Below are 26,876 nucleotides of genomic sequence, written 5' to 3'. Positions count from 1 at the left end.
GATTTTGAGAGCACATGAGGTCTTCACTCTGTACACTATGCCTGGCTTTATCATATGCCCTGAATCATTGCCACATATTACCAGGATTCATCTGTCCTTCCATGTTTCATACCTTGATGCCTCCATTGTACTTTTATGGATTTAGGTTCTATTGGGCATGTTCTTTCAGAAAAGCACAGTTTCACTACAATTAAATATTTGCTGTAGGTGATTTTCTTTCTCCTTATCAACTTTTCTGACCCTGGCAGCAATATAGCAGCAACTTCTTTTTTGGCAGTTGTGGCCTCTCCAGTATTTTTTTTATTTTTCAGCCCAAATCTATTCGTGAATCCTTGTGACCATTCCTTGCTTGCAGTAAATAGCTTAATGTCACTCATTTAGGGAATCTCTTGCTAAAGCCTTCCTACAGGCTCAGTAGTTTCTGGTGCAACATGCCACCTTCAATCTGAACATGTTTTCATTTTAACGTGTTCATGTTTTCTGTCTTTCCCATCTTACCTAAGCACAATCATGCACTATGGCTATGACTTTTGCAGCCTGAGGTGTGACAGCAAACTAGCACAAATTTCTTTTTTTCTTCTTTACAATTTCATGGATAGAAGATTCATTCTTACCATAGGTCTTAGCAACCTCAGCATACAATACTTTCTCTTTCCTTATTAAATGGTAAACTTTCACCTTTTCACTTCAAAGAAGTACTTTACAGCTTATCTTTGGTATATCTGAACTGCCAGCATCACTATCCTTGCACTTTGGGGCCAACATTAAATAAAATAAGGGTGACTTAAACACAAGCCCTGTGATATGTGACAGTCAATGCAACATGGAGATGCTGGACAATGGAAGGATTCACCTCAGGAAGGGACCGAGCAGGGCAGTGTGAGATGTTATCACCCTACTCAGATCAGAGACCAACTTAAAACTTATGAATTGTTTATTTCTGGAATTTCCCGTTTAATATTTTCGGACCATGGTTGATCATAGGTAACTGAGTCTGGGGAAGGTGAAACTACAGAATTGAGAGGATTATAGTCACATCTCATTTCTAAATATGGGTGGCTAGTACACGGGTTTTTATTTTACTACTATCCATTAAACAGTCATATACATTTTAATGTACCATCTTATATATTTTTACCAAAAATTTTAAAAGAAATTCAACATAAATAATTACTTCATAAAAAAAGATATTTTGGTAGATAAGATTGATGCTACGAAAATTTTGTCTGCATTTTTTTTTTTTTTTGAGTTGGAATCTCACTCTGTCACCCAGACTGGAGTGCAGTGGCCACTCCTGGCCACCGCAGCCTCGACCTGCTGGGCTCTGGCCATCCTTCCGCCTCAGCCTTCCAAGTAGTTGGAACTACAGGCACGCGCTACCACGCCCGGCTGATTTTTTTGATTTTATTGTAGAGATGAGGTCTCGCTGCCCAGGCGGGTCTCGAACCCGCGGGCTCAGGCAATCCACTCACCTCAGCCTCCCAAAGGCGCGGGATTACAGGCTGAGCCACCAAGCCTGGCTGTCTGCATTTTAATGAGGGATTCTAGAAAAAAAATGGCCAGGCCTACATATTATAAGTGTAGTGGCAGAAGAATTTGGATAGTAGGGAAAATATGTGAACTCTGCTACTCTTTTTTCTTCTTAAACATTCTAACCTCAGCTCCTTTCTCAGAACCCTCAGGCACCTGGACCGCAAGAACTTAAGACTTGGTAATGTTTACAGATGACCCTTTTGCCAACAGACTTCTGCACAGTCCTTTATCCTAACAATGGGGTGAAGAGATGAAGACTCCTAGCAGGCCATCTCCGAAAGGTTGCTGGCCAAAGGATGTGTGGACCAAAAAGTCATAACACCACCATGGATAAGCGGGTATTTACCTAAGAAATTACCCCCCTCAGTTCTTCCCATGTGCACATAGTATAAATTAAATAAGGCAGTTGCATGGCAATATAGAAATTATTAAAAACATTCTTCTTGAATTGTGACCAATGAAGCAGTAGATGTGTATCAACTACATAGTTGTTAGTCAAAAAAGTATGTTTCAAATAATCAATTGGTATTCATTTAAAACACAATAATGGTCTTATTAAAGCTAAATTTAATATATGCTGTATTTGGAAGTAATTTCTTTACCACCACATGGAAACCTTTCCAGCTGTCCTTTTTTTCCCTGTTGCATTGTTGACATTCAGTGGCGAATTACAAGACTCTCTGATGAAAATTCCCTAAGGCTAGACATGTGTGCTTGTTTTCAACTCAAACCTAATATCAATGGTCTTTCTACTGTATCTTCAATATTTCTAAATAGATTAGTAAGTTATAAGTAGAAACTAATTTATCTTCAAAAATGTATAGGGCAGGATAGGCACTATCTAATGTGAAACTACTAAAAATAGATTTCTTGGCCAGGCATGGTGGCTCATGCCTATAATCCTAGCACTTTGGGAGACTGATGTGGGAGGATTCTTTGAGCCCAGGAGTTTGAGACTTGCCTTGGCAACATAGTGAGACCTTGTCTTGGCAAAAAAACAAAACAAAGCGAAAATCAAAAACTTAGCCAGGTGTGGTGTGCTCACCTGTAGTCCCAGCTACTCAGGAGGCTGAGGCAGGAGGATCACCAAGCCCAGGAATTGGAGGCTGTGGTGAGCCATGATGGTACCACTACACTCCAGCCTGGGTGATAGAGTGAGACCATGACTCAGAAAATGATTCCTTGGTGAGGATGCATAAACAGATATATAGTCCTCTATTTCCCATAGTCTCTCATAAGTTCCCATAAAAAACTCTTTCTTGTTTTACCTTTTAAATCATTTACCTTTCATAAGCTCTACCTTTCAAATTATGCAGAAATATTTATCACTAGCAATATTAAATATAACAGGAAATAAAGCTATTATAGGATTTATAAAAGGATTACCTGAGTCAGAGCATAGAGAAAAAACTCCATCTTCATTTCCACTAAAAACAGAATATTTAATGCTGTCCCAAATTGAGTCAGGAGCAAAAGCTTTTACTGTCACAATAGAAGTACCTGTAAAAATTAGGTAAAAAAGAATTCCTTTAGGATAAGAAAGTTTCATGGACAAACAGGAGAAAATACTGAGTACTTATTATTTGGCTCTCTGGAATGGGAGACCTTGACAGCCAGGAAGATAAGCATGGTTTTATGTAAAGGACCAGCAATTTTTTCTATAAAGAGCCAGATAATAAATATTTTAGGCTTTATGGGTCATACAGTCTAGTTGCAAATACTCAAATCTGCTTTTATAGTATGAAAGCTGTCACAAGCAATGCATAAACAAATGAGTGTCCTAGTTAGAGCAATCAGAGAAGAGAAGGCAATCAGGGGTATCCAAATAGGAAAAGAGGAAGTCAAGCTATCTCTCTTTGCAGATGACATAATTGTACACCTTGAAAACCCAAGAGAATCTGCCAAAAACTTCTTTGCACTGATAAAGGACTTTGGCAAAGTCTCAGGTTAGAAAATAAATGTACAAAAGACAATCGCATTTCTTTACACCAATAATAAACAAACAGAAACCCAAATAAAGAGTACAATTCCATTTATAATAGCCACCAAAAAAATGAAATATCTTGGCATCTTCCTAAACAGAAACGTAAAAGTCCTTTACAATGAAAACTATGAAACACTTCTCAAAGAAATCAAAGATGACACAAACAAGTGAAAAAATATTCCATGCTCATGGATTGGAAGAATCAACATTGTTAAGATGTCCATTTTACCTAAGGCAATCTACCTAGCCCTGAATTGTACCCCACAATTTTAAATAAAAACTAAGAGAAAAAAACAAAACAAATGAGTATGACTGTGTTCCAATAAAACTTTATTATTATTATAATAAAAATATTACTGTATATTTATTATTATATTTTTGTTGTTCATTCATTCAACAATTACTTATAAAGTCTCTTTAGTAAGGGAGATTTCATGCTAGGTTCTGGGAGAATAGTGGCAAACAAGTCTTCATGGTTGTTATTACCTGTTGGGAGGAGACTGATAATAAACGACTAAGCAAATATATCATCTAGGAAAATTTCTGATTGAGCCAAGTTTCCTAGAAAGACAGAAATAAGGTTACCTGACAGGAGGCACTTGTTCTTTAGAGAGGTGTGGACACAGAAGGATGAGAAAGGAGATCTAGAAGAAGAGGATTTAAGAAGAAGGAACAGGCCAGGCACGGTGGCTCAAGCCTGTAATCCCAGCACTTTGGAGGCCGAGGCAAAAGGATTGCCTAAGCTCAGGGGTTTGAGACCAGCCTGGGCAACTTGGTGAGACCTTGTCTCTACAATAAATAAATAAATGAATAAATAAATAAATAAGCCAGGTGTGGTAGCTTGTACCTGCAGTTCCAGCTACTTGGAAGGCTGAGGCAGAAGGACCACCTGAGCCCAGCAGGTCGAGGCTGCGGTGGCCATGAGCATGCCACTGCACTCCAGTCTAGGCGACAGAGTGACACTCCAATTCAAAATTTAAAAATTTTTTAAAAATTAAAAAAAGAAGAAGAAGGAACAACCATCACAAAGAACATGGACTGGGAAAGGGCTTGCTTGGATGAAACACAATGAGTAGGAAAAGAGACAAAAGGCAGAGATGACAGGGTAAGCAAGGATCAGAGTTTATGCTAAGTGCAAAGGGAAGTCATGGAAGCATTCTAAGAAACAGAGTAAAATAATATGATTTACTTTTTAAAAATATCATTCTGATTGCTGTGTGTAGAACAGAGGAAAAAAGGAATAAGAATAGAAGAGAGAGACCCTTGAAGATGATACTGCCATAGTCCAAGGAGGAGATGATGACCCAGGACTGTGAGGAAGGGAAATGAAGAGACAAGATTAAAGACTGGTTTTGACATCGTGGTGGGAGTGGGAAAGGAGGTTATAGGTGTACAAGTAAAATAAATAATCCCTCAACCAATTTCCAGCCTAACTGTAGGTAAAAGCAAGTCAACAGAGAGTAACCAAAGACTTAACTGCATGCCATGAATTAATTCAACTGCATGACATGAATTAATTCAATAATTGTTAAGACACGGCACAGGAACAGTTAAGAGATAACATCGTGGTGCTTCTAACATCGTAGTGGGAGTGGGAAAGGAGGTTATAGGTGTACAAGTAAAATAAATAATCCCTCAACCAGTTTCCAGCCTAATTGTAGGTAAAAGCAAGTCAACAGAGAGTAACCAAAGACTTAACTGCATGCCATGAATTAATTCAACTGCATGACATGAATTAATTCAATAATTGTTAAGACATGGCAGGAACAGTTAAGAGATAACTTTATGGAAGAAACAGAAATTAAGTTAGGTGTTGGAATTAGAAAGACAAGGAAGAAGGAAATCATTTTAAGTTATGGGAAACAGATTTATGATCAGCATGAAAGAAGAATTAGCAAGGACTGACAGCAGCAATAAGTCAATCGTTATCATTAGAACTGAGACTACATAAGCCAGGAGTAGAGACTACGTCTAACTAGAAAGGTATTTCAATGTGGGGAATAGAAGGAGAGGTAGGCAAGGGAATGGGGGATCTTGACAGTCAGGGAGATAAGTATGGTTTTATGTCAAGGATCAGCGACTTTTTCCTGCAAAGGGCCAGATAATAAATATTTTAGGTTTTATGGGTCATATAATCTTGCTGCAAATACTGAAATCTGCCATTGTAGCATGAAAGCAGCCACAGAAAATGCATATACAAATGACTGTGACTGTGTTTAAATGAAATTTTAAACACTGTTTTTGTATATCTAACCCTGAATTGTACCCCACACCTTTATTTATTTATTTATTTATTTATTTGAGTTGGAGTCTCACTCTGTTGCCCAGACTGGAGTGCAGTGGCCGGGAGCGGCCACTGCAGCCTTGACCTGCTGGGCTCTGGCGATCCTTCTGCCTCACCCTTCCAGTAGCTGAAACTACAGGCATGCGCTACCACATCCGGCTAATTTTTTTGATTTATTGTAGAGATGAGGTCTTGCCAAGTTGCCCAGGCGGGTCTCGAACCTACGGGCTCGGGCAATCCACTCACCTCAGCTTCCCAAAGTGCGGGATTGTAGGATGAGCCACCGAGCCCGGCACCCCACACCTTTAAAGTAAAAAATAAAAACCAAAGAAGAGAACTTTTTTAAAAGGAAATTTTATTCATAAAAATAAGTGGATGAGTAGATTCTTGCTTTACGGGAGGGGAAGCAATGAAGAGAAAATGGGATGTTCTTGAGCAGAGACGTGCTATACCAAGAGAAGACGCTGGGTGTTTTTAAGGCAAGCTGAGTTCAGAAGCTATGTGTATGAACAACTTTGGGAAAAAAGTTATCTACAGCACTTGGGTCCCAAGAAATCATTTGGGCCCCAAATTAGCACTCTGAAGTCTTTATAATATCTTATGCTCTTTGGTGGTCATTGTGCTCTGCTTCCTAATCCTGGTGTCCATTTGTGTCCCTCCTTTGGGAGCGAACAAATTACATGCTTTGTTTTTTGTGTGTTTTTAAAAAATATAATCTTCATTAATGTAAAATGTACATACAACAAATTACACATATTTTAAAAATACAAACTGAGTTTTGACAACTATATATGCCTGCGTTAATAGTATCATGATCAAGACATAGAATATTTCTGACACCTCAGAAAGTCCCCTTATGCCCTTTTATAGTTAGTTTTCTCCCACTTTGGGCCCCAAGCAATCACTGATCTGCTTTCTATAACTCAAGATTAGTTTTGCCTCTAAAAATATTTTTATACACATATGAATCATACAACACCTGCCTTCTTTTGCTCAGCATAATTTTTTGAGACTCCAGCATGTTATTTTGTGTATCAAATTATATTTAATTCTTCTTGCAGGGTAGTATTTTATTGAATGGACATACCACACTTTGATTTTAATTTACCTACATATGGACAGTAGGAATGTTCCCAGTATAGGGTTATTATGAATAAAGTTCTCTGAACATTCATGCGCAAGTGTTTGAAAGAACCCATGTTTTCATTCCTCAGGGGTAAAAACCTGTGGTAAGTGTGTGTTTTACTTTATAAAAAACTGTCAAACTCTCTTCCAAAGTAACTGTGCCATTTTACATTACTGCTAGCAATATATGAAAATTGACTGGCATTGTCAATCTTTTAAATTTAGCCATCTTAGTGAATAGGTAGTAGTATCTTACTGTGGTTTTAATTTTAATTTCCCTGGAGCATCTTTTCATGTACTTACTGGCCACTTCTACCTCTCTTTTTAATTTGTCTTTGTTCTTTGGCTTCCTGTTTTCTACTCACCCACCACTTCTGAGAAACTTTCTCATAATACCTTACTCATAATACCTTACTGATCTTAGTCCTCTAGTCTTCGGCCTATAACTTATGACATATACTATAGACTCCCAATCTTGCCATGACCCTCCTCTCTTACTGTCATCCTGTCCCATATGATGGCACCTCCTGGTAAAAATATACATATTGTCCTAACTGGGGAGAGATGGATAGGAGGTAATGCTGTATAAGTCTCCCTTGATGTTGGGTGTACAGCAACAAGGACTGCATATAAGATGGTGGCAACCACTAACATGGTGTCAGAGATGAGTACAGATCAGAGCTCATGAGCCCAGATGCCTTCAGGTAAAAGCAAGAATCCTGGACAAATGATGGTGTCAGATGGGTGGAGGAGGCCAGGGCATGCTAGGGCATGCTGAGGCACTCAGCATCAGCCCCCTCCTGTCCAAATGAATATGAGGCTGAAGCTTCTTGGATTTTTAAGAGAAGCTTAAAAATTTATATTTGTTTTCATGTAAAATCTCCTAATTCCTGAATGTTGGGACATAATTTAATTTATTTTAAAAAAATCATGTGAATTGAACAAAACACTGCTGTGTCCTGACCCCAGTTCTGAGTCTGCCTGTCTACCAACTCTGCTAAGAAGTGCACCTCTCCTTTTTTATTACCAGTCCTCTGGGCACTTTGTGCTGTTTATCACCCATGAACTTGTATTGAACACATTTGAAGACTGATCTCATCTCCCTGCTTACATTGGACTAAATTCCATGACAGCAGATGAGGTTTTCTATATATTTATGTTCTATTCATTTCTATAACTCTATTTCCATTTTGTCTTTTTAAATTTCATATATTGAAACCATAAAATATTCAGCAACTTTGTCTTGGTATAATTTTTCAAGAATAAAGCATGTTCTGTGTATCAAAAATTTATTCCTTTGTACACAGTAGTTGTTTGATGAGTATGGGAAGAAGGAAGGTTAAAAAGAGAGACAGAGAGAGGGAGCTAGGACACTGACATTTTTTGGCCTGAGAGATGAGAATGATGCTAAGTCTCTGCCTACAAGACCACTCTAAGCCAACAGTGGATTATTTAAAAAAAATAATAATTCAATGCTATAATATGACATATGATAGTAGAAGTCGCAATAATTTTAAAAATGCACCTGTTCAAGATCTCTGCTAAGTTTCATCATTGAACCCTACTACATAGGCCCTAGGGAATGTAGCTTGAAACCCATCCTGCTAGAGGTTACAAACAATCCCTAAACCAAGCCAAATTGATATATTTTTTTTCTTGACACTTAAAAGAATTTCACTGAAAAGAACAGAAAAAAGAAAAGAGTCCGGAACAAACAGCATTTTTCCCTAGAAGACTTTCAATGCTTACCGTTCAAAAATGCAATGATTACTGTTAATGCTAAAGGAAACAAGTATGCAATACCGTCTGCAAAGATAGAACTACAGCGTAAATTCAGTAAAAAACAAAAAAAGACATAGAATAGAATTTGTTATGGAAAAAGAACAAGAAAACCTAAACTGAATATATTACTCTCTTTAGAAACATTATGTTTAATAAATGTTACAAAGTTTAAAAATCATTTATCAGGATTTCCAAATAATTGGTCCTTTCAAGCAAGTTATGAAGTTATTTAGTGACAAAGTAGTGGATTTTAATCAATCATGGTGGACTCAAGTTACTACACATGTTAAGAACTCTTTCAAATCACATTATAATATGATGCCTATTTCACTGTTTCAGGAGACATGCTGTTAATTTAAAATTATCTTATGTTTTTGGTGGGAATATGCCCTTCCAGTAGTTTTATCCTCAGTGCTCAATGACAGTTATGTGCTTCCTAATACAATGCATTTTTTAAACACAGAAAATGTTAATTCATCTAGCTTGTCATATAGCCTTAACAATGGCAGCAAGAAAAGAAACAACTGTGCCAGCAAGAGTACAATCTTGCTGACGGTCTTTTTTCTCATGGGTTAGGATGCTTATTATATGCCCAATTACAAAAGAAAACATGGAGATTGCTTGCATGTAAAAGAATAAATGTGAGTATAGAACTGTAAAGAAGAATGACATACAGCCTCTCTCATAAAGGAAACAACTCTATTTTTGCTATAAATCAAATTTTCATATCATATGGAATTGTGGCACAAAATAATTTCATTCAATAAAAATACTTCAAACTAGATGTTAAAGTTAACAAAGAGATATAAATGTTTATATATGTTTTTCCTCTAACAAAGTCTAAATTTGAGACTTGAAAAAGGAGAAAATAACCTTGAGTCCTTGTAGGTCTCTGCTTGTTGTGCAGATTTTTGAGAGTCTATCTCTGGGCATATAAATAAAACTTACAATTACTGTTCATTTCACATGAAGGTAGAAATAGTAAGCTATGAAAACCAGTACTATGCCTCCAGTTTCCATGAAGTAAGTAAAACATTCAGAATAATTTACCTTTTCTGCATTTTTAGGCTTTTGCAAGTTTATCTTTCAGCCTTATACTGTATTTAAAAGGTATAATACATTAATGTTCTTGCTTTTTCTTTTTCACAAAAATATAGTTAAAAAACTAACACCACCCACAACTGTAGTTTAACAACTATCATAATACTATAAGAAAGGGATTGGCAGTAGTGGCAAACTGCCGGGAGGGGGGGAGAACACCTCATCAACAAGGGTACCTGCATAATGAACATCTGTATATCTAGCCCTGAATTGTACCCCATATCTTTATAAGAAATAAAAATTAAAATAAAAAATTTAAATTAAAATGTAAAATATATATGTATATTATATAACTATTACTAAATGCTATATGATTGTAGAAATCAAAAGAAATAAAATAAATAGAAATTAAAAAGGATTATAAAAGACTACGATGAACAATTATACACCAACAATTAAATAACCTAGATTAAACAGATAAATTTCTTTTTTTTTTTGAGTTGGAGTCTCACTCTGTCACCCAGACTGGAGTGCAGTGGCCGCTCCCGGCCACCGCAGCCTCTACCTGCTGGGCTCCGGCGATCCTTCCACCTCAGTCTTCCAAGTAGCTGGAACTACAGGCGCGCGCTACCACGCCCGGCTAATTTTTTAATTTATTGTAGAGATGAGGTCTCGCCAAATTGCCCAGGTGGGTCTCGAACCCACGGGCTCAGGCAATTCACTCACCTCAGCCTCCCAAGGCACGGGATTACAGAAACATATAATCTATCAAGATTGAATCATGAAGAAATAGAAAAACTCAACAAATCTGTAACTAGTAAGGAGATTGAATCAGTAATCAAAATTTCCCCAAAAAGAAAACTCCAGGATGAGATGGCATCATTAGAGGATTCTAACAGACATTTAAGGAATAATTAATACCAACTCTTCTCAAACTCTTTCAAGTAATTGAAAAGGAAGGGATATTCCCAATCTCATATTAAGAGGTTAATATTACTTTGATACCAAAGTCAGAAAAAGATACTAAAAGAAATGAAAGTTTTCTTCAGACCAAGATACCTGATGAATATGGATGCAAAAATTATCAACAAAATACTAACAAACAGAATTCAACAGCACATTAAATTGTATTGTATGGATTGTACGTATATCATGGCCAAGTGGGATTTAACCCTGGAATGCAAGAATGGTTCGACATACAAAAATAATTTAATGTGATATACCACATTAACATAACAAAGAACAAAGATTACATGATTATATCAGTAGATACAGAAAAAGCATATGACAAATTTAATATGCTTTCGTGATAAAAACACAAAACAAATTAGGAATAGAAGATAATTATGTCAAAATAAAGAGGCCATATCTGAAAATGCCACAGCTACCATAATACTAAACAGTGAAAAAACTGGAAGCATTTGTATTAAGATCAGGAACAAGGCAAGTATATCTACCACTTCTGTTCAGCATAATAATGCAAGTCCTAGCCAAAGAAATCAGGCAAAAGCAGGCATCCACATCAGAAGAAAAAGTAAAACTATCTCTGTTTGCAGATAACATAATCTTTTATGTTATGTAAGATTCCTAAAGATTCCACAAAAAACTAACTAACTAATTCAGCAAAGTTTCAGGGAATCAACATGCAAAAATCAGTTGTATTTCTATGCAGTAATAATAAACAATCTAAAAAGAAAATTAGGAAGACAATTTCATTTACAACAGAATCAAAAATAACAAAATACTTGAAAATAAACTTAACCAAGAAAGAAAAAGATTTGTACATTAAAAATTAAAAAACATTGTTGAAAGGAAATAAAGAAGACACAAATAAATTGAAAGACACTCCAAGGTCATGAAATAGAAAACAATATTGCTAAAATGTCCATACTACCCAAAGCAATCTACAGATTCAATTCAATCCCTACCCAAATTTCAGTGACTTTTTTTTGTAGAAATAGTATAAACAATTCTAAAATTCATATGGAATCCTAAAGGACAGTAAATAGCCAAAGTAACCTTGAGAATGAAAAACAAATCTGGAGGCCTCATACTGATCCCAGCATAAAGACAGATTAGTGTAACCAAATAAAAAAGCATGGAAACCAACCCTCATATATATGATCAAGTGATCTTCAACAAGGGTGCCAAGACTACACAATGGGGTATCAGTAGTCTCTTCAACACATGGTGCTGGGAAATCTAGAATTCTAGATGTAAAACAATGGAGTTAGGTCCTTCTCTTACACCATCTACAAAAATCAACCCAGAATGAATTAAAGACTTACATATAAGAGATGAAACTTTAAAATTACTGCAATATAGGAGAAAAGCTTTGTGTAATATAATTTAACAATGGTTTATTGGCTACAACGCCAAAAGCACAGGCAACAACAACAACAACAAAGACAAATGGTAGTACATCAAACCTACAAACATTCTCACAGCACAGAAAACAATCAACAAAGCAAAAAGGGAATCTACAGAATGGGAGAAAATATTTGCAAACCATATATCTCATGAGGGGTCAATATTCAGAATATATAAATAATTCTTGCAACTAAAGAAGAAAAAAAACCCCAAATAACCTGATTAAAAATGGACAAATGATTTGAATGAACATTTTTCCAAAGAAAATATACAAATGACTCACAAGCATTTGAAAAGATGCTCAATATCATTAATCATTAGGGAGATGAAAATCAAAACCACAATGAAATAGCACCTCATACCCATTAAGATGGCTACTATATTAAAAACAATACAAAACAAAACCAGAAAATAACAAGTGTTGGCAAGGATATGGAGAAATTGTGTTTTGTTGGTAGGAATGCAAAATGGTGCAGTCCCTAGGGAACATAGTATGGAGGATCCTCAAAAACTTATAAGCAGAATTACTATATTATCCAGCAATTCTACTTCTGGGTATGTATCTATACGAATTGAAAACAGGAACTCAAGTTCATTGCAGTATTATTTACAATAACCAAGAGGTGGAAGCAATTTAAATGACCCTTGGATAAATGGATAAACAAACTGTGGTATATACATAAAATGAAATATTATTCAACCTTAAAAAAAGAAGGAAACCCAGTCATATGCTACAAAATGGATAAAGTTTAAAGACATTATGTGAAATAAGTCAGTCACAAGAATACAAATACTATAGGATTCTATTTATATGAAGTATCTAAAGTAGTCAGGCTTTTAGAAACAGAAGGTAGAACTGCAGTTGCTAGTCATTGTGGGAGCAGGCAAAGGGATACTGTTCAATGAGCACAGTTTCAGTTTTGCAAGATGAAAAACTAGAACTAGAGGTCTGTTGCACAACAGTGTGCATATAACTAACACTGCTGTATACTTAGAAATTATTAAGTTGATAAGTTTTGCTGTGTTTATCCACAATAGAAAAAGAAGTCTTGTTTTTTTCTCCCACCTTTCCATCATCAAAAATGATGAACTGTTTGATTATAAAGAGTGGCTGAACATTTCAACTGTCACTGCAGCTCTTCAGGAAGACAGCATTATTATCCTTAAAATAATCTCAAAAAAAGTTTCAAATAATAGATGCCAATTGAAACAAAAATAACAGAAAAGAAATCCTGATTTCTACTAAATGTTTTATTTTATTTTTAACTTAAACATTAAAGAAAATTCCCTATAAACTTTCAAGTGTCATAAGTCACAAATGTTCAAACCTCGTCTCACTTTTAGAAATAGAACAAAATAATCCTCTGATTCCTCAAGACCCTTCAAGTTATTGCTTTTCATTCATAGCCAAACCTTTTAATAAACAGATTGTTTTCCCTGTCAATTTCAGGAACTGATTTCCCTTTTTCACCGTACTTCTCTGAATTCGTTCTTTATAAAATTCCCATTTCCCTAAGTTGCTAAATTCTGTTTGGTTGTCAACAAGTTCAGTAAGAAGTCACAGCTCACTCCAGAATTCATGTTACAAAGTCTCGGCTTCTGGTATCTACTCCTGGCCCAAATCCTGAGCAATTTCAACAAAGCAAACTTATTCCTCTAACTTCCTCTCTGAACTCTCCAATTACCTTATTTTGCTAATGGTGTCTTTCCCTTATTATCTTATGCTCTGTATTTCATGAACTTTCTATTTCAGACATGCCTTCCTCTCAACCAGGTTCATACCTCCTGACGCCAGTACTCATCCTCAGGCTACCTCAAATAATGCTCTTCCCAACTCAACTGAGTCAAGCGCTTCTGAGCACTCTAGCTCCATTCCCCGTGGATGGCAGTCCACCACCTCACTCACTTATGCTTGGGAGGACAGGTCTGTAAGTGAACCAGTAACCGTTTTTCAGTCTCTCACTTTCCTAACCCCTGTTTCACATTTAAATATGGGTGATTGCCCCTTGCTTCTCGAATGTGCCATTTTCCTGCTTCTCTGACACTATCCTCCCAGGAATTGTTACTACTGCCCCAGCCATATCAATCTCCTTTATAAATGCGTAATTTCTCCAACTCCTATGAAATATTGATATTACTTTGGATTTTCTTTTCAGTTCTCTTTCTACTCTCATACTTGGCTGCACATTGGAATCACACGGGGGCTTCTGCCAATTAATAATGTCTGGTCTACCTTCAAAGACTGTCATTTAGCTGGTTGGAGGAGGTTGATGATGTCCAGGTGTTAGTAATTTTTTTAAAGCTCCCCTGGAATCTCCATGTGCAGTCAGGGCTGAGAATCCTAAGTCTAAATAATCCCTAGATCCCACTGAGGCTGTCTTGAAAACGCCACTGCCGTGGCTTTACTCAAGCCATCTGTCATGTGGATCACCACAGTGCTCTCCTAACTTGTCTCTCTCCTGCAGGCTATTCTTCACAAGTCTCCAAAGTGAGCTTTTTACAATATCAAAGTTGCTTCTGATAATTTAAAAACCATCATTGCTGGAAAGCACATGATCCTCTGTGCATACTGCTCTCCAACTATTCCAAATGAGATGTCTGGTCTCTCATTCTCTGGAGTCCACAAGCTTTTATGCATGCCATTTTTATTGCCTGGCACAACTGTCTTCCTTGCCCTTCTCCTTCACCCCAGGTTTTATTCTTATATATATATCTTTTGTTATCTTAGAAGTGGTGGCCATGATACAATGATCTGGCTTTATTTCCACAGTGGGACATTTCTAACAGCTATTTCTTGCTGCACTTTCATCTCCATGTCTTAGACTTATAACTGTTGGTAATAATGATTGTGAAATAGCATTACAGAGTGCTTATTTGACAATCAAAACTACTTTATAAAAGAATAAATGAAATAGACGTTCAAGGTCCTTTAAAAATTAAATATTGAGCATTTCTTGCAGAGTCGTTCTAGTGATGACTATTTCTCCATCGTTTATGAAACTTAGTTTTGTAGAATACAACATCCTTGGCTGATAGTTATTCTGCCTAAGTAAATTAGATAAGACCCCAGTCCTTACTGGCTTGTAGATTTTCTGCTGAGAAATCTGCTGTTAGTCTGATAGGTTTACCTTTATAAGTTAATTGATACTTTTGTCTCACTGCTCTTAGAATTTTTTCCTGTACATTGACTAAGGATAACCTTATACTCAAAGGAGTTCTAACTATTGAAACAAGAGGTTGAATTGTACCAGTAGAGACACACTGGAAATTATAAAACTCACAGGGCTTATAAAATGCCAACACAATAGAGATAAAGCAACCACGTAATAATAAACATGATGAAAGGAATAATACCTCACATATCATTACTAATTTTACATGTAAACAGTCTGGATGCCTAATTTAAAAGATATAGATTGGCAGAATGGATAAAAAAAGAACAAAATCCAAATATCTGCTGCCTTCAAGAGACCCACTTATCTCACAAAGATTCTCATAAACACAGGGCAAAGTGGTGGAAAAAAATATTCCATGAAAATGAAAATAAAAAATTAGCAAGAATAGCTGTTCTTACATCAGATAAAACAGGTTTTAAGTTAACAGCAAAAGAAGACAAAGAAGGTCATTATACAATGATAAAGCAATCAGTCCAACAAGAAAATATAATAATTTTAAATATATATGCACTAAACACCAGAGCTCCCAGTCTTATAAAAAAAATTATATCAGACCTAAGAGTTAGAGAGCAATACAATAATAGTGGGGGACTTCAATACTCTACTGACAGCAACAGACAGATCACCAAGGCAGAAAGTCAACAAAGAAACACTGGACTTAAGCTGGACTCCAGAATAAATGGATCTAACATATCTACAGAACATTCAACCCCAAAACCACAAAATAAATATTTTTCCCATCAGTACATAAAACATTTTCCAAGATAGACCATATAATGGGCACAAAACAAGTCTCAATACATTAAAAAAAAAATTAAAACCACATCAAACACCTTCTCAGACCACAGTGGAATAAAACTAGAAATCAATCCCAAGAGGAACTTTCAAAACCAAATAAATGGAAATTAAATGATCTGCCCCAGAATGATCTGTATATCAACAATAAAACCTAAGATGGAAATTTTGAAATGAATAACAACAATAACACAAGTTATCAAAATCTTTGGGATATAATCAATGTTGTGCTTAGAGGAAAATGTATAGCACCTAAAACCTACATGAAAAAGGCTGAAAGATCACAACTTAATGTCATACCTCAAGGAACTAGAAAAACAGGAAACTGAACCCAAAGTTAGCAGAATAAAAGAAATAACAAAAATCAGAGCAGAACTAAATGCAATTGGAACCGGAAATACAATAAAAGGATCAATGAAATCAAAAGTCTTTGAAAAGATAAATACAAATGACAGACCACTAGCTACATACTAATTAAAAAAGAGAGAAGGTTCATATTAGCTCAATCAGAAATAAAAATGCAGTCATACAATTGATACCACAGAAATATAAATGACCATCTGAGATTATTATGAACACCTCTAGGCAAACAAGCTAAACAATCTAGAGGAAATGGACAAATTTCTGGAAACATACAATCCCCATCCCCAACCCCCACCCCCAAAATGTTGAATCAGGAGAAATAGAAACCCTGAACAGACCAATAATGAGCAGTGAGATTGAATCAGTAACCCAAGATCTCTCAACAATAACAACAAAAGTACAGGACCTGATGGATTTACAGCCAATTCTACCAGACTTTCAAAGAATATCTGGTACCAGTCCTACTAAGGTCATTGCATAAGATTGAGAAGGAGGAATTCTCTCTAACTCATTCTACAAAGCCAGTATCACTCTGATACCAAAGCCAGAAAAAAAACACAACAAAAAAGGAAAACTACAGATCAATATCTCTGGTGAATATAGATGCAAAAATCCTCACCAAAGACTAGCAAACTGAATTCAGCAGCACATAAAAAAATAATAATAATTCATCAAGATCAAGTTGGCTTTACCCCAGGAATGCAAAGATGATTTGACATAGACAAGTGTGTATGGATCAATAAGTGTGATCAGTAACATAAACAGAATTTAAAACAAAAATCTTATGATCATTTCAATAGATGCAGGAAAAGCATTTGATAAAATCCAGCATTCCTTCTTGATAAAAAGCCCCAGTAAAATGGGCAAAAAAGGGATATGCCTTAAAATAATAAAAGCCACATATGACAAACCCACAGACAACACCATGCTGAATGGAGGAGAGTTGAAAGCATTCTTCCTCTGAATTGGAACAAGGCAAGGATGCCCACTTTTACCACTTCTGTTCAACACATCTGGAAGTCCTAGATAGAACAAACAGGCAATAGAAAAAAATATAAGGCATCCAATTTAGAAAAGAAGAAATCAAACTATCTTTGTTTGCCAGTGATATGATCTTATATCTAGAAAATCCTAAGGATTCCTCCAAAAGACTCCTGAACTTGATAAATGAACTTGGTAGACTCTTGGGTTTCAAAATCATTGCACACAAATCAGTAGCCCTTCTACACATCTATAACAACCCAAACTGAGAATCAAATCAAGAACTCAATCCTATTTACAATATTGCCCCAAAATAAAATACCTAGAAATACATTTAACCAAGGAGGTGAAAGATCTCTACAAGAAGAATTATAAAACACTGATAAAAGAAATTGTAGAGGACATAAACAAATGGAAAAACATACCATACTCATGGATTAGAACAACCAACATTGTCAAAATAACCATATAACCCAAAATAATCTACAGATTCAATGCCATCCCTATTAAACTACCAAAGTCATTTTTCACAAAGTTGAAAAAAATTCCTAAAATTCATGTGAAACCAAAGAAAGAGCCCAAACAGTCAAGGCAATCCTAAACATAAAGAACAAAGATGGAGGTGTCATATTACCTGACTTTAAATATATTACATGGCTATCGTAACCAAAACAGCATGGTACTGGTATAAGGGAAGACACATGAACCAAAGGAACAGAGAATTCAGAAATAAACCTACAACCAACTGATCTTTGACAAAGCAGACAAAAATATATGCTGAGGAAAGGACTCCGTATTCAATAAATTGTGCTGGGAAAATTGGATAGCCACAAACAGAAAAATGAAACCGGATCCTTGCTTCTTACCATATACCAAAATTAACTCAAGATGGATTAAAGACTTAAATGTTAGACCTTAAACCATAAAAATATTAAAAGAAAAATCTGGGGAAAACTCTTTTGAACATTGGTCTAGGTAAAGAATTTATGACTAAGACCCCAAAAGGAAATAAAACAAAAACATAAATAAATAAGTGGGACTTAATCAAATTGAAAAGTTTTTGTGCAGCAAAAGTAATAATCAACAGAGTAAATAGGCAACCTATACAATTAGAGAAGATATTCACAAGCTACACATCTGACAAAGAACTAATATCCAGAATCCACAAAGGACTCAAACAAATCAGCCAGAAAAAAAAAAAAAAAATTAAAAACTGAGCAAATGACATGAACAGACATCTCTCAAAAGAAGGCACATTGGGGGGAAAAAAAAAAAACACCATGAAAAAATTGTCAACATCAGTCATCATCATAGAAATGCAAATTAAAACCACAATGGGATACAACCTTACACCAGAACAGCCATTATTTAAAAAAAAAAAAAAAAAAAAAAGATGTTGGTGAGGTTGCCATGAAAAGGGAGCACTTATATACCACTGGTGGGAATGTAATTTTGTACAACCTTTATAGAAATTTCTCAAAAAACTTGTAGTAGACCTACCATTTAATCCAGCATTCCCACTACTTGGTATCTGCCTAAAGGAAGAGAGATAGTTATGCAAAAAGACCCCTGCATGCACATATTTATAGCAGCATAATTGCAAAGAAGTGGAATCAACCCAAATGCCCATTAACTGATCAGCAGATATTGAAAATTATGCATATATAATGAAATACTATTGATCTATAAAAAAAGAACAAAATAATGTCTTTTAAAGTAACTTAGCTGGAACTGGAGACCATTACCCTAAGTGAAGTAACACAGGAATGAAAGGCAAATATTGTAGGTTCTCACTTATAAGTGGGAGCTAAGATAAGAGTCTGAAAGTTATATAGAATGATATATTGGACATTGGATACTTACAAGGGAGACTGTGAGTGAGGGGAAGGGATGAACAATCACTTATTGGGTACAATATGCTCTAGTGTGGATGATGAGTACGCATAAAGCCTAGACTTCTTGACCTTTACACAATGCATTCATGCAATCAAAAACCATTTGTACCCCTAAAGCTATTAAAATAAAAATAAATAAATAAATGAAAATTAACTTAAAAATTGATTATTGAGAATACAATATCAAGTATATAGTCAACATTCAATAGGAAATATGTTCGGGAAGGACAGAACAAGTGAACATTCATAGGAGCATTCAAGAGTAAAAAATTTACGAAGCAGACTTATAGTTTTGCACAACACAACTTAGATGTGAAAGACATTTTTTTTAGTAACTGATCTAATATTTATCATGAACCTCATCCCATAATTTGTTTGTCAAAGGCAGAATATTCTCTCTTTGCATTCTGGCTGTAACAATCCTAATGCTATCGACCATAAGTTGATGCCTCTTGTAGAATAGGCAGAAAGTCATATCCATAGACAGGCAACAGAATAAAAGAGTGTTAATATATTCAAAAATATTAAGCCTGTTACATTTATAAACAAAGCATAATGGTTCAGAACAGAGTTATGCAAAGTCACCATAAAGAAACCATAAATGGCATCCAGAGCAGAAGCCTTGATTAAGGTTCTGAGACACCAAACAAGAAATGTGTAAATCAAAGAATCCCCGACAGTCAATGAAGGCATCACAAAATCCAACTTGGCAGTGCGTGTAAGTTCTGCCTGAGGAAAGAGTAATGTAGACTGATGAGTTTCAACACTTGAAAGACATTCTGCTCTTAATTGTTTATCATTAGTAAGCAACTTTCTGATTACAATTTGGCTTCTTGTGTCTTTTTTCCTAGAGAGAGAACTGGTCATTCTGACATGACCATTGTAATTCACATAACATCACAGCCCACTAAATAAATAAAAATACTGTAATTCTAGTGTATATCATAGTCTTTTTCATATTGACTAATAAGTCTCACCCCTGGGGAAAGGAACTCCTTGGTGGGTTAATAAGATGGGGTCTTTGTACCCCTATGGCTGAGGGCCAGATGTGAATCTGGTATGAATTCATAAAGATAAAAACTGCTTTGTGAGGGATATACTTACTTCTGAGAAAACTTGACCTTGACTAAGGTGTTTATCTGTCTCTTCCAGAGCTATCTTAGAGTCAGGTAGAGTGATGAAATTCCACACCATTGTAAATGGCTAGTGAAATGATTTTCATTTCAATGAATTTACACAAAAATATGAGTCTGGCCTTAAATAACAAACTAGGAATGACAAATATACCTGCTTCCCACTTTTATTTTCATAAAAATTTTATATGTTAGGCCTTGTTCCAAAATTGTGGATGGTATAGAGCCAGCCACTAATTCCGTGTTTACAGGAAAATCCATCACCTTGGGAAGTATAATTCTTATCTGGTTTGGAGACAAAATAGAATATATAGTAGGGCTTTAAAACCTGCAAATAGCTCACTGTTATATGATTGTTACGTAACAACTGGCTGCTCTGGTGAGAATTTATACCCAGCAAACTTTATAGAATTTGATTATGGATTTGGGACAGGAGGATAATAAAAATAACAACAAAAGCAATGAGGAAGCCATCATCAAAGAGAATTTGCCCACCATGAGTGGCAGAACCATGACAGAGGCCAACCCACTCCACTCCACTAACTTGTGTCATGATTTCTATGTTTTAATGTACATGTATCCAGGCTTACTAAGAGTAGAGCCAGAATTTACTGGATCAACTGCCAAAGAGCCAGAAGAAGGGCTTTTCCTTCAAAATATCAAGATCCAATTTATTTATTATACAGTATTAAATATTGTTTACTAGCTATAGTGTCATCGTGTTTTATTTTATTTCAAGTTTTTCAAGTATTTTTAAGCAGAGTATCACATGATTTATAATTTTAATTTTCCCTCTACATCAATTCAAAGAAATGCACAAAGTTGTGAATTGTCCACAACTTTGGGACTATGGTTGTCGATTCATCCTCATCAGGATAACCAAGGCACTGGAAATGGGACAGAAGAAATAAGAGCTCGTTTCTAGATGGTTCATTTAAATTGTTTTATGGATATAAACATCGTGGGCAAGCCAGTGGTTTATCCTTAACTTTTAAAAAGAACAATTAAATCCCGCTCCAATCTGACTTGAAAATGCAGGGGAAGGGGGTGGGCAGGAGGGTGGTATTAAGAGTAAAGAATGGACAGTCACGTGGACCTCACCTTTTTCTGTCACACTACTGTGGGGCCAGCCTGTGTCTTATAGGCAACTAGCACCCTTTGAGAGTGACTCTTTCTATGAATGAATGAACATTCCATGACTGACTCTTAAAGAGATTTTATCTACCCAAAGAATGCTTTTAAAAATGGAAACTATATATTGTTTTCAACAATCAAGGTGTTGGATTTAATGTTGCTAACAGATGAATATAAATGTTAATCAAAACTTGAAACTGTGGACTTTCCAACAAAAAGTGTTAAACAAATATAAATACATTGGAGTCATTTCTTTAATCTTTAACTTTGAATTTTCTTAAAAGAACATGCAAATAAGTTGAGTGATGAGAATTTATGATAATACCAAAAATAATTCACTCAGGATGACAAGTGGCATCTACTGGTAGATCAGATTTTTTTAGTGACCCACAGAAAAGGTAAGCTTCCATTAGGCAACTATTTGTCATTTGAAAATAAAGGTTAAAATTGCAAACACATTTGGAATGGAGGAATCATGGTGGCTGCTATAAAATGCTCTTAAATAATTTATATCAAGGCCATTCTTACACTGATCAATGGATTTATAATCTTTTAAAACACTAGAATCCTGGAATCAAAAATAAAAAAAAAAAAAGAAAAGAAAACCAAAAAGGAAAAATCACCTTCCGGTGTCTAAGATATGATCTGGCAGTCTATAATGAATTCTATAATGAATTCTTGTTTCAGGTAAAGCTTCTGCTAACTTGAAATATCAATCAATATTTTATGCATATTGTCATTGTTTTTCTTTTTTCTTTTTTTTTTTTTTGAGTTGGAGTCTCACTACTCTGTCGCCCAGACGAGTGCAGTGGCCACTCCCAGCCACCGCAGCCTTGACCTGCTGGGCTCCGGCGATCCTTCCACCTCAGCCTTCCAAGTAGCTGGAATTACAGGCATGTGCTACCATGCCTGGCTGATTTTTTGATTTATTGTAGAGATGAGGTCTCACTGCCCAGGCGGGTCTTGAACCCGCAGGCTCAGGCAATCCACTCACCTCAGCCTCCCAAAGGCGTGGGATTACAGCCTGAGCCATCGAACCTGGCTTGTCATTGTTTTTCACAGGGACCCAGGAAATCCCACTGACTCAAACACAGATTTGTGTTTAATTTTAGATTCAGAAGCTGCAAGTGCATATTTGTATATGGGCATACTGCACACTGGTGGAGCTTGTTGCACCTACGGCTTCAACGGCCTCCTTAATTGTCATTCTTTCCTTCTGCCTTTCTCCTCCATTATATCTTCAGCTTTTGGGTTACCTCTCAACTTAGACTTGTGTCCTTCACACATGTCATATTTGCTCTTCAATGAGCGATCCCAACCCATTGCTTCGACATCTTGAAATGTATACCTACCTGAATATTTATGGACACCATATGCTAGTATTACTTCCAGAAGTATTTCTAGCCTTCCTTATGTGTAAGATTTAGTAAATACAGTTATAGAGTGTTAAGTTCTATTAAAAATATAAAAGTCAAATTTAATTAAGTAATTCCAAATATAAAGGGAACTAAGAATGACAACTCTGATCATGGGTCAAGAAAACATAATATGACTAACATCCATTTGTTTGTTAGCTTTTCTGACTGAATCTTTAATGGAAGGGCCCACCTTTAGAGGTCAGAAGTAACTTGGTCCTCCCTGTCTTCTGCCCAGACATTTCATCTCAGGTCAGACCTCTCCTAACCATGCTATGAATGTCTGGCACCAAGACATGGTTGGACTCAAAAGTTTATAACTGAATCTGCAATGGCACTCATAGTATAATTCATAGTCTTATACGGTTTCTCAAAACAGATACAATATACAAAAAACTTGAACACCCACCTGCCTCACAATTTTCATTCACAAGTCCTTTATACACATGGTGGCTGAAGGCAATCTTCACATCTTCTCCTTCCCTGTGAATGACCAAGAGACCAGTGGTTGCCCTGGCTGGAATGCCCTGGTCTGTAACTTGTATCTGCAGCCAGATAGGAAAATTTTCTGAAGATAGATTTTGCTGAAGGTGAATTTCTCCTGAATATTTTTCAACAGAAAATACTGACTGAGTCTCTACAAAACTAAAAGCAACAGTTCCATTGGGCCCCACGTCTGGGTCACTGGCTCTCAGAATGGCAACTGTCTGATTTATAGGTGACTGAGAAGACAGAAAAACCTCAAAGGGGTTCTGTTCCCAAACTGGATCATTGTCATTAACATCAGTGACATATACTTTTATAATTACTGTGGTGCTTCTTGAGCCCTGCATGCTACAGTCTCTGGCCACAGCACTAAATGTGTGCTGCGACTGGGCTTCTCGATCGAGGGTGTGGCTGGTTCTCAGTGTTCCTGCCACAGGATCAATGGTGAATGCACCAGAAACTTCATCTGTCAGAAAATACTCAGTTTGCCCATTCAGGCCTTCATCTCTGTCCACAGCGGAGAGCACAAGAACCATGGTTCCCACTTCAGCATCTTCTCTCACAGAGGACTGGTAATAAAGTGTGGGGAAGGAAGGACTGTGGTCATTGTCATCCAAAACTCTAACTGGCAGCTGTATTACAGAGCTCCTACGCGGATCCCCCAGGTCAGAGCACACGATGACAAGGGTGAAATTGTTGACTTGCTCCCGGTCCAAAGCACGAGTGGTTGAGAGTTCTCCTGATGTTTCATTGATTGCAAAGAACTCGTCAGTATTTCCATCTATTAAAGAAAACAATTCAAAATTCACTTGAATTGAAAAAGTGTCACCCCTTCACTAGCACCATCTATGTATTCATTCATTGAAAAAAAATTTTATTTCTTCATTATTATATCCTACCACCTTTGCAAGTGTTGAGGATACAATAGTGAAAAGGCTCTGCCCTCATGAAACTTCTATTTTATTGAGGGAGTAAACAGAATAATATGACTCAATGTATATTTTCAATCAGCCAATAATCAACACTTAAATTCACTGATTTGCAACACTATGATTTTTTGTGTGCATCTACAGCTTTGTATTCATTTTTTTTCCTCTTGTATGTTTTATTTGAAATAAAAGAACAGGAATCAGGGATAAGAGATAGAATGTAATTTCCATTTTTAAATATCAATCATAAATGAACAGATTAGTTGCAGTGATTTTCCCAAATGCTACTACTACAGATTTTATGCCAGTGATACGACCACAGGAAGCTTCCTCTTTTCTACATGCCCATGGCACTTTGTGCATGAGTGATAACACTTACATTAGAGTTAGTTGAACACATAATTGCCTATTTCTTCTAAAACATAAGCTTCTTCTAACATAAGCAAGGATGATGTTTTGTTCATCTACTCCTTTAAAAAAAAAGAATCTGCTCTTCCATGGTATCAAGTAGAATAAAAATTGAAATTGAACACAGAGAAAAAAGCTTTCAAAGACATGTTAAAGTAACTCTGAAAATTAGTGAGAAGAGATGTGGGTCAAAGAATTGTTGGTCATATTCTTGGATGTGGGGCAGGGTGAAAGTACCAGGTCCAGTAGTATGGAAACTTACTAGAGTCTGAGTGCCAGAAGTATATGGGGACAAAATGGAATGATATTCAGAGAAATCAACAGCAACAGGTGATGTTAGCATAGGGAGAAGTCCTACATTTGTGTTTGCAAGACATAGTTAATCCGTACCTAAAGTATGGATAGTTAGACACACCTACATGTCTGTGGTATTTATGGTTGATAAGATGATTAATTCAGCAAACATTTGATGCATACCTACTATGTGCCAAGTATGTGTACAATGTTGGAAATATGAGGGGAACAAGAAATGATCCGACTCCAACAGTTTACAATCTAGGAGGAAAGTCTGGTCAGTACTCAAACATGACAATACGGTGTGAAAATCATATATACAGAGTACTGGGAAGCATGAGGAAGAGTGCATGGCCTGAGGTTAGGATGGCCAGGAAATAGTAGAAAAGTAACATCAAAACCGACTCCCTGATCCCCAACTTATTTTATGAAGCCAACATCATACTGATACCCAAACCTGGCAAACAAACAAATAAAGAATTACTGGCCAATCTCCTTGATTAACATAAATGCAAAAATTCTTTTTTTTTCTTTGTTCAAAGATATAGGGTACAATTCAGGATTAGGTATACAAGTGGTCATTGTACAGGTAAAGTCTGGGCCTCCTTTGGTCCCCACTTTGCCTGGTTTGAGATCAGGTACTATTATTAATGTTATGTGCTTCTCCTCCCTGACAGTTTCTGGGTACTGCCAAGCTCTTTCTTGGCAAACATTCAGAGTCCGCTTATGAGAAAACATGTGGTACCCAATTCTTTGTTTCTGTGATAAATCACTGAGTATTATAAACTCTAAATCCATTCAAGTTGCTGTGTAGCCCATACTTTTGTTTTTCTTTATGGCTGCGTAATATTCCATGGTACATATGTACCACATTTTTAAAATCCAGCACAGATGCAAAAATTCTAAAAAAGACTCTAGAAGATCAGATCCAACAACAAATCTCAAGGATCATCCACCATGACCAGGTGGGTTTCATTCCTGGAATGCTAGTTCCACAATCGCAGATGATAAACATAATGCAGCACATCAACAGATGTAAAACCTAGAACCCAGTGATTGTATCATTAGACGCAGAAAAGTATTCAACAAAATCCAGCATCTCTTCATAATAAAAACCCTTGAGCACTTATGCATAGAAGGAACATTCCTCAAAACAGTAAGAGCCATCTATGATAAACCCACAACCAACATTTTGCTCAATGGAAAGAAGTTGGAAACATTCCCCTAAGGACAGGAACAAGACAAGGATGCCCACTCTAACCCCTCCTGTTCAACATAGGATGTAAGAAGGAAATATTAATTGAAGAAGTAAAAAAATGCAAAAATTATAACTGAACAATCTTGTTCTACATATATAACAGAAAAAATTTAAACAAATGTCTACAATTTTATGAATTTGTTTTATTTTTTTGAGTCAGGGTGTCACTCTGTCACCCAGGCTGGAGTGCAGTGGCATGATCATACCTCACTGCAGCCTCAACCTCCTGTGCTCAGGTCATTCTCCTGCCTCAGCCCTGGAGTATCTGGGACTACAGAAATATGCCACCGAACCCAGCTATTTTTTGTGGGGTTTTTTTTTTTTTTTTGGTGTGTTTTCTTGTTTGTTTGTTTGTTTTTTATAGAGGCAAAGTCTCACTAGGTTGCCTAGGCTGGAAGAACTTTTTTAAAAAAATAGTATTTCAAACAGTAGAGTCACTAGAAGCACAGCGCTATATTAGAGCTGTAGAAATGTACTCTTCACTTTGCAC

General features: G+C 36.2%; 1 protein-coding gene across 1 annotated transcript in view; it reads right to left on the bottom strand.

Annotated features, from left to right (window-relative positions):
- Window positions 1–26,876, bottom strand: part of DCHS2 (dachsous cadherin-related 2) — a gene marked incomplete at its 5' end in the record, with an annotated part of 154,196 nt that overhangs the window by 31,607 nt on the left and 95,713 nt on the right. The window contains 2 exon segments of the mRNA XM_008065606.2: window positions 2,920–3,033; window positions 23,421–24,278. Coding sequence (XP_008063797.1) covers window positions 2,920–3,033; window positions 23,421–24,278 — 972 coding nt within the window.

The sequence above is a fragment of the Carlito syrichta genome, unplaced genomic scaffold (genome assembly GCF_000164805.1).
Source record: "Carlito syrichta isolate Samal-C Ts95f unplaced genomic scaffold, Tarsius_syrichta-2.0.1 Scaffold308685, whole genome shotgun sequence".
NCBI lineage: Eukaryota > Metazoa > Chordata > Mammalia > Primates > Tarsiidae > Carlito > Carlito syrichta.
The sequence above is the reverse complement of the archived record's forward strand: the minus strand, read 5'-3'. Positions and strand labels throughout refer to the sequence as shown.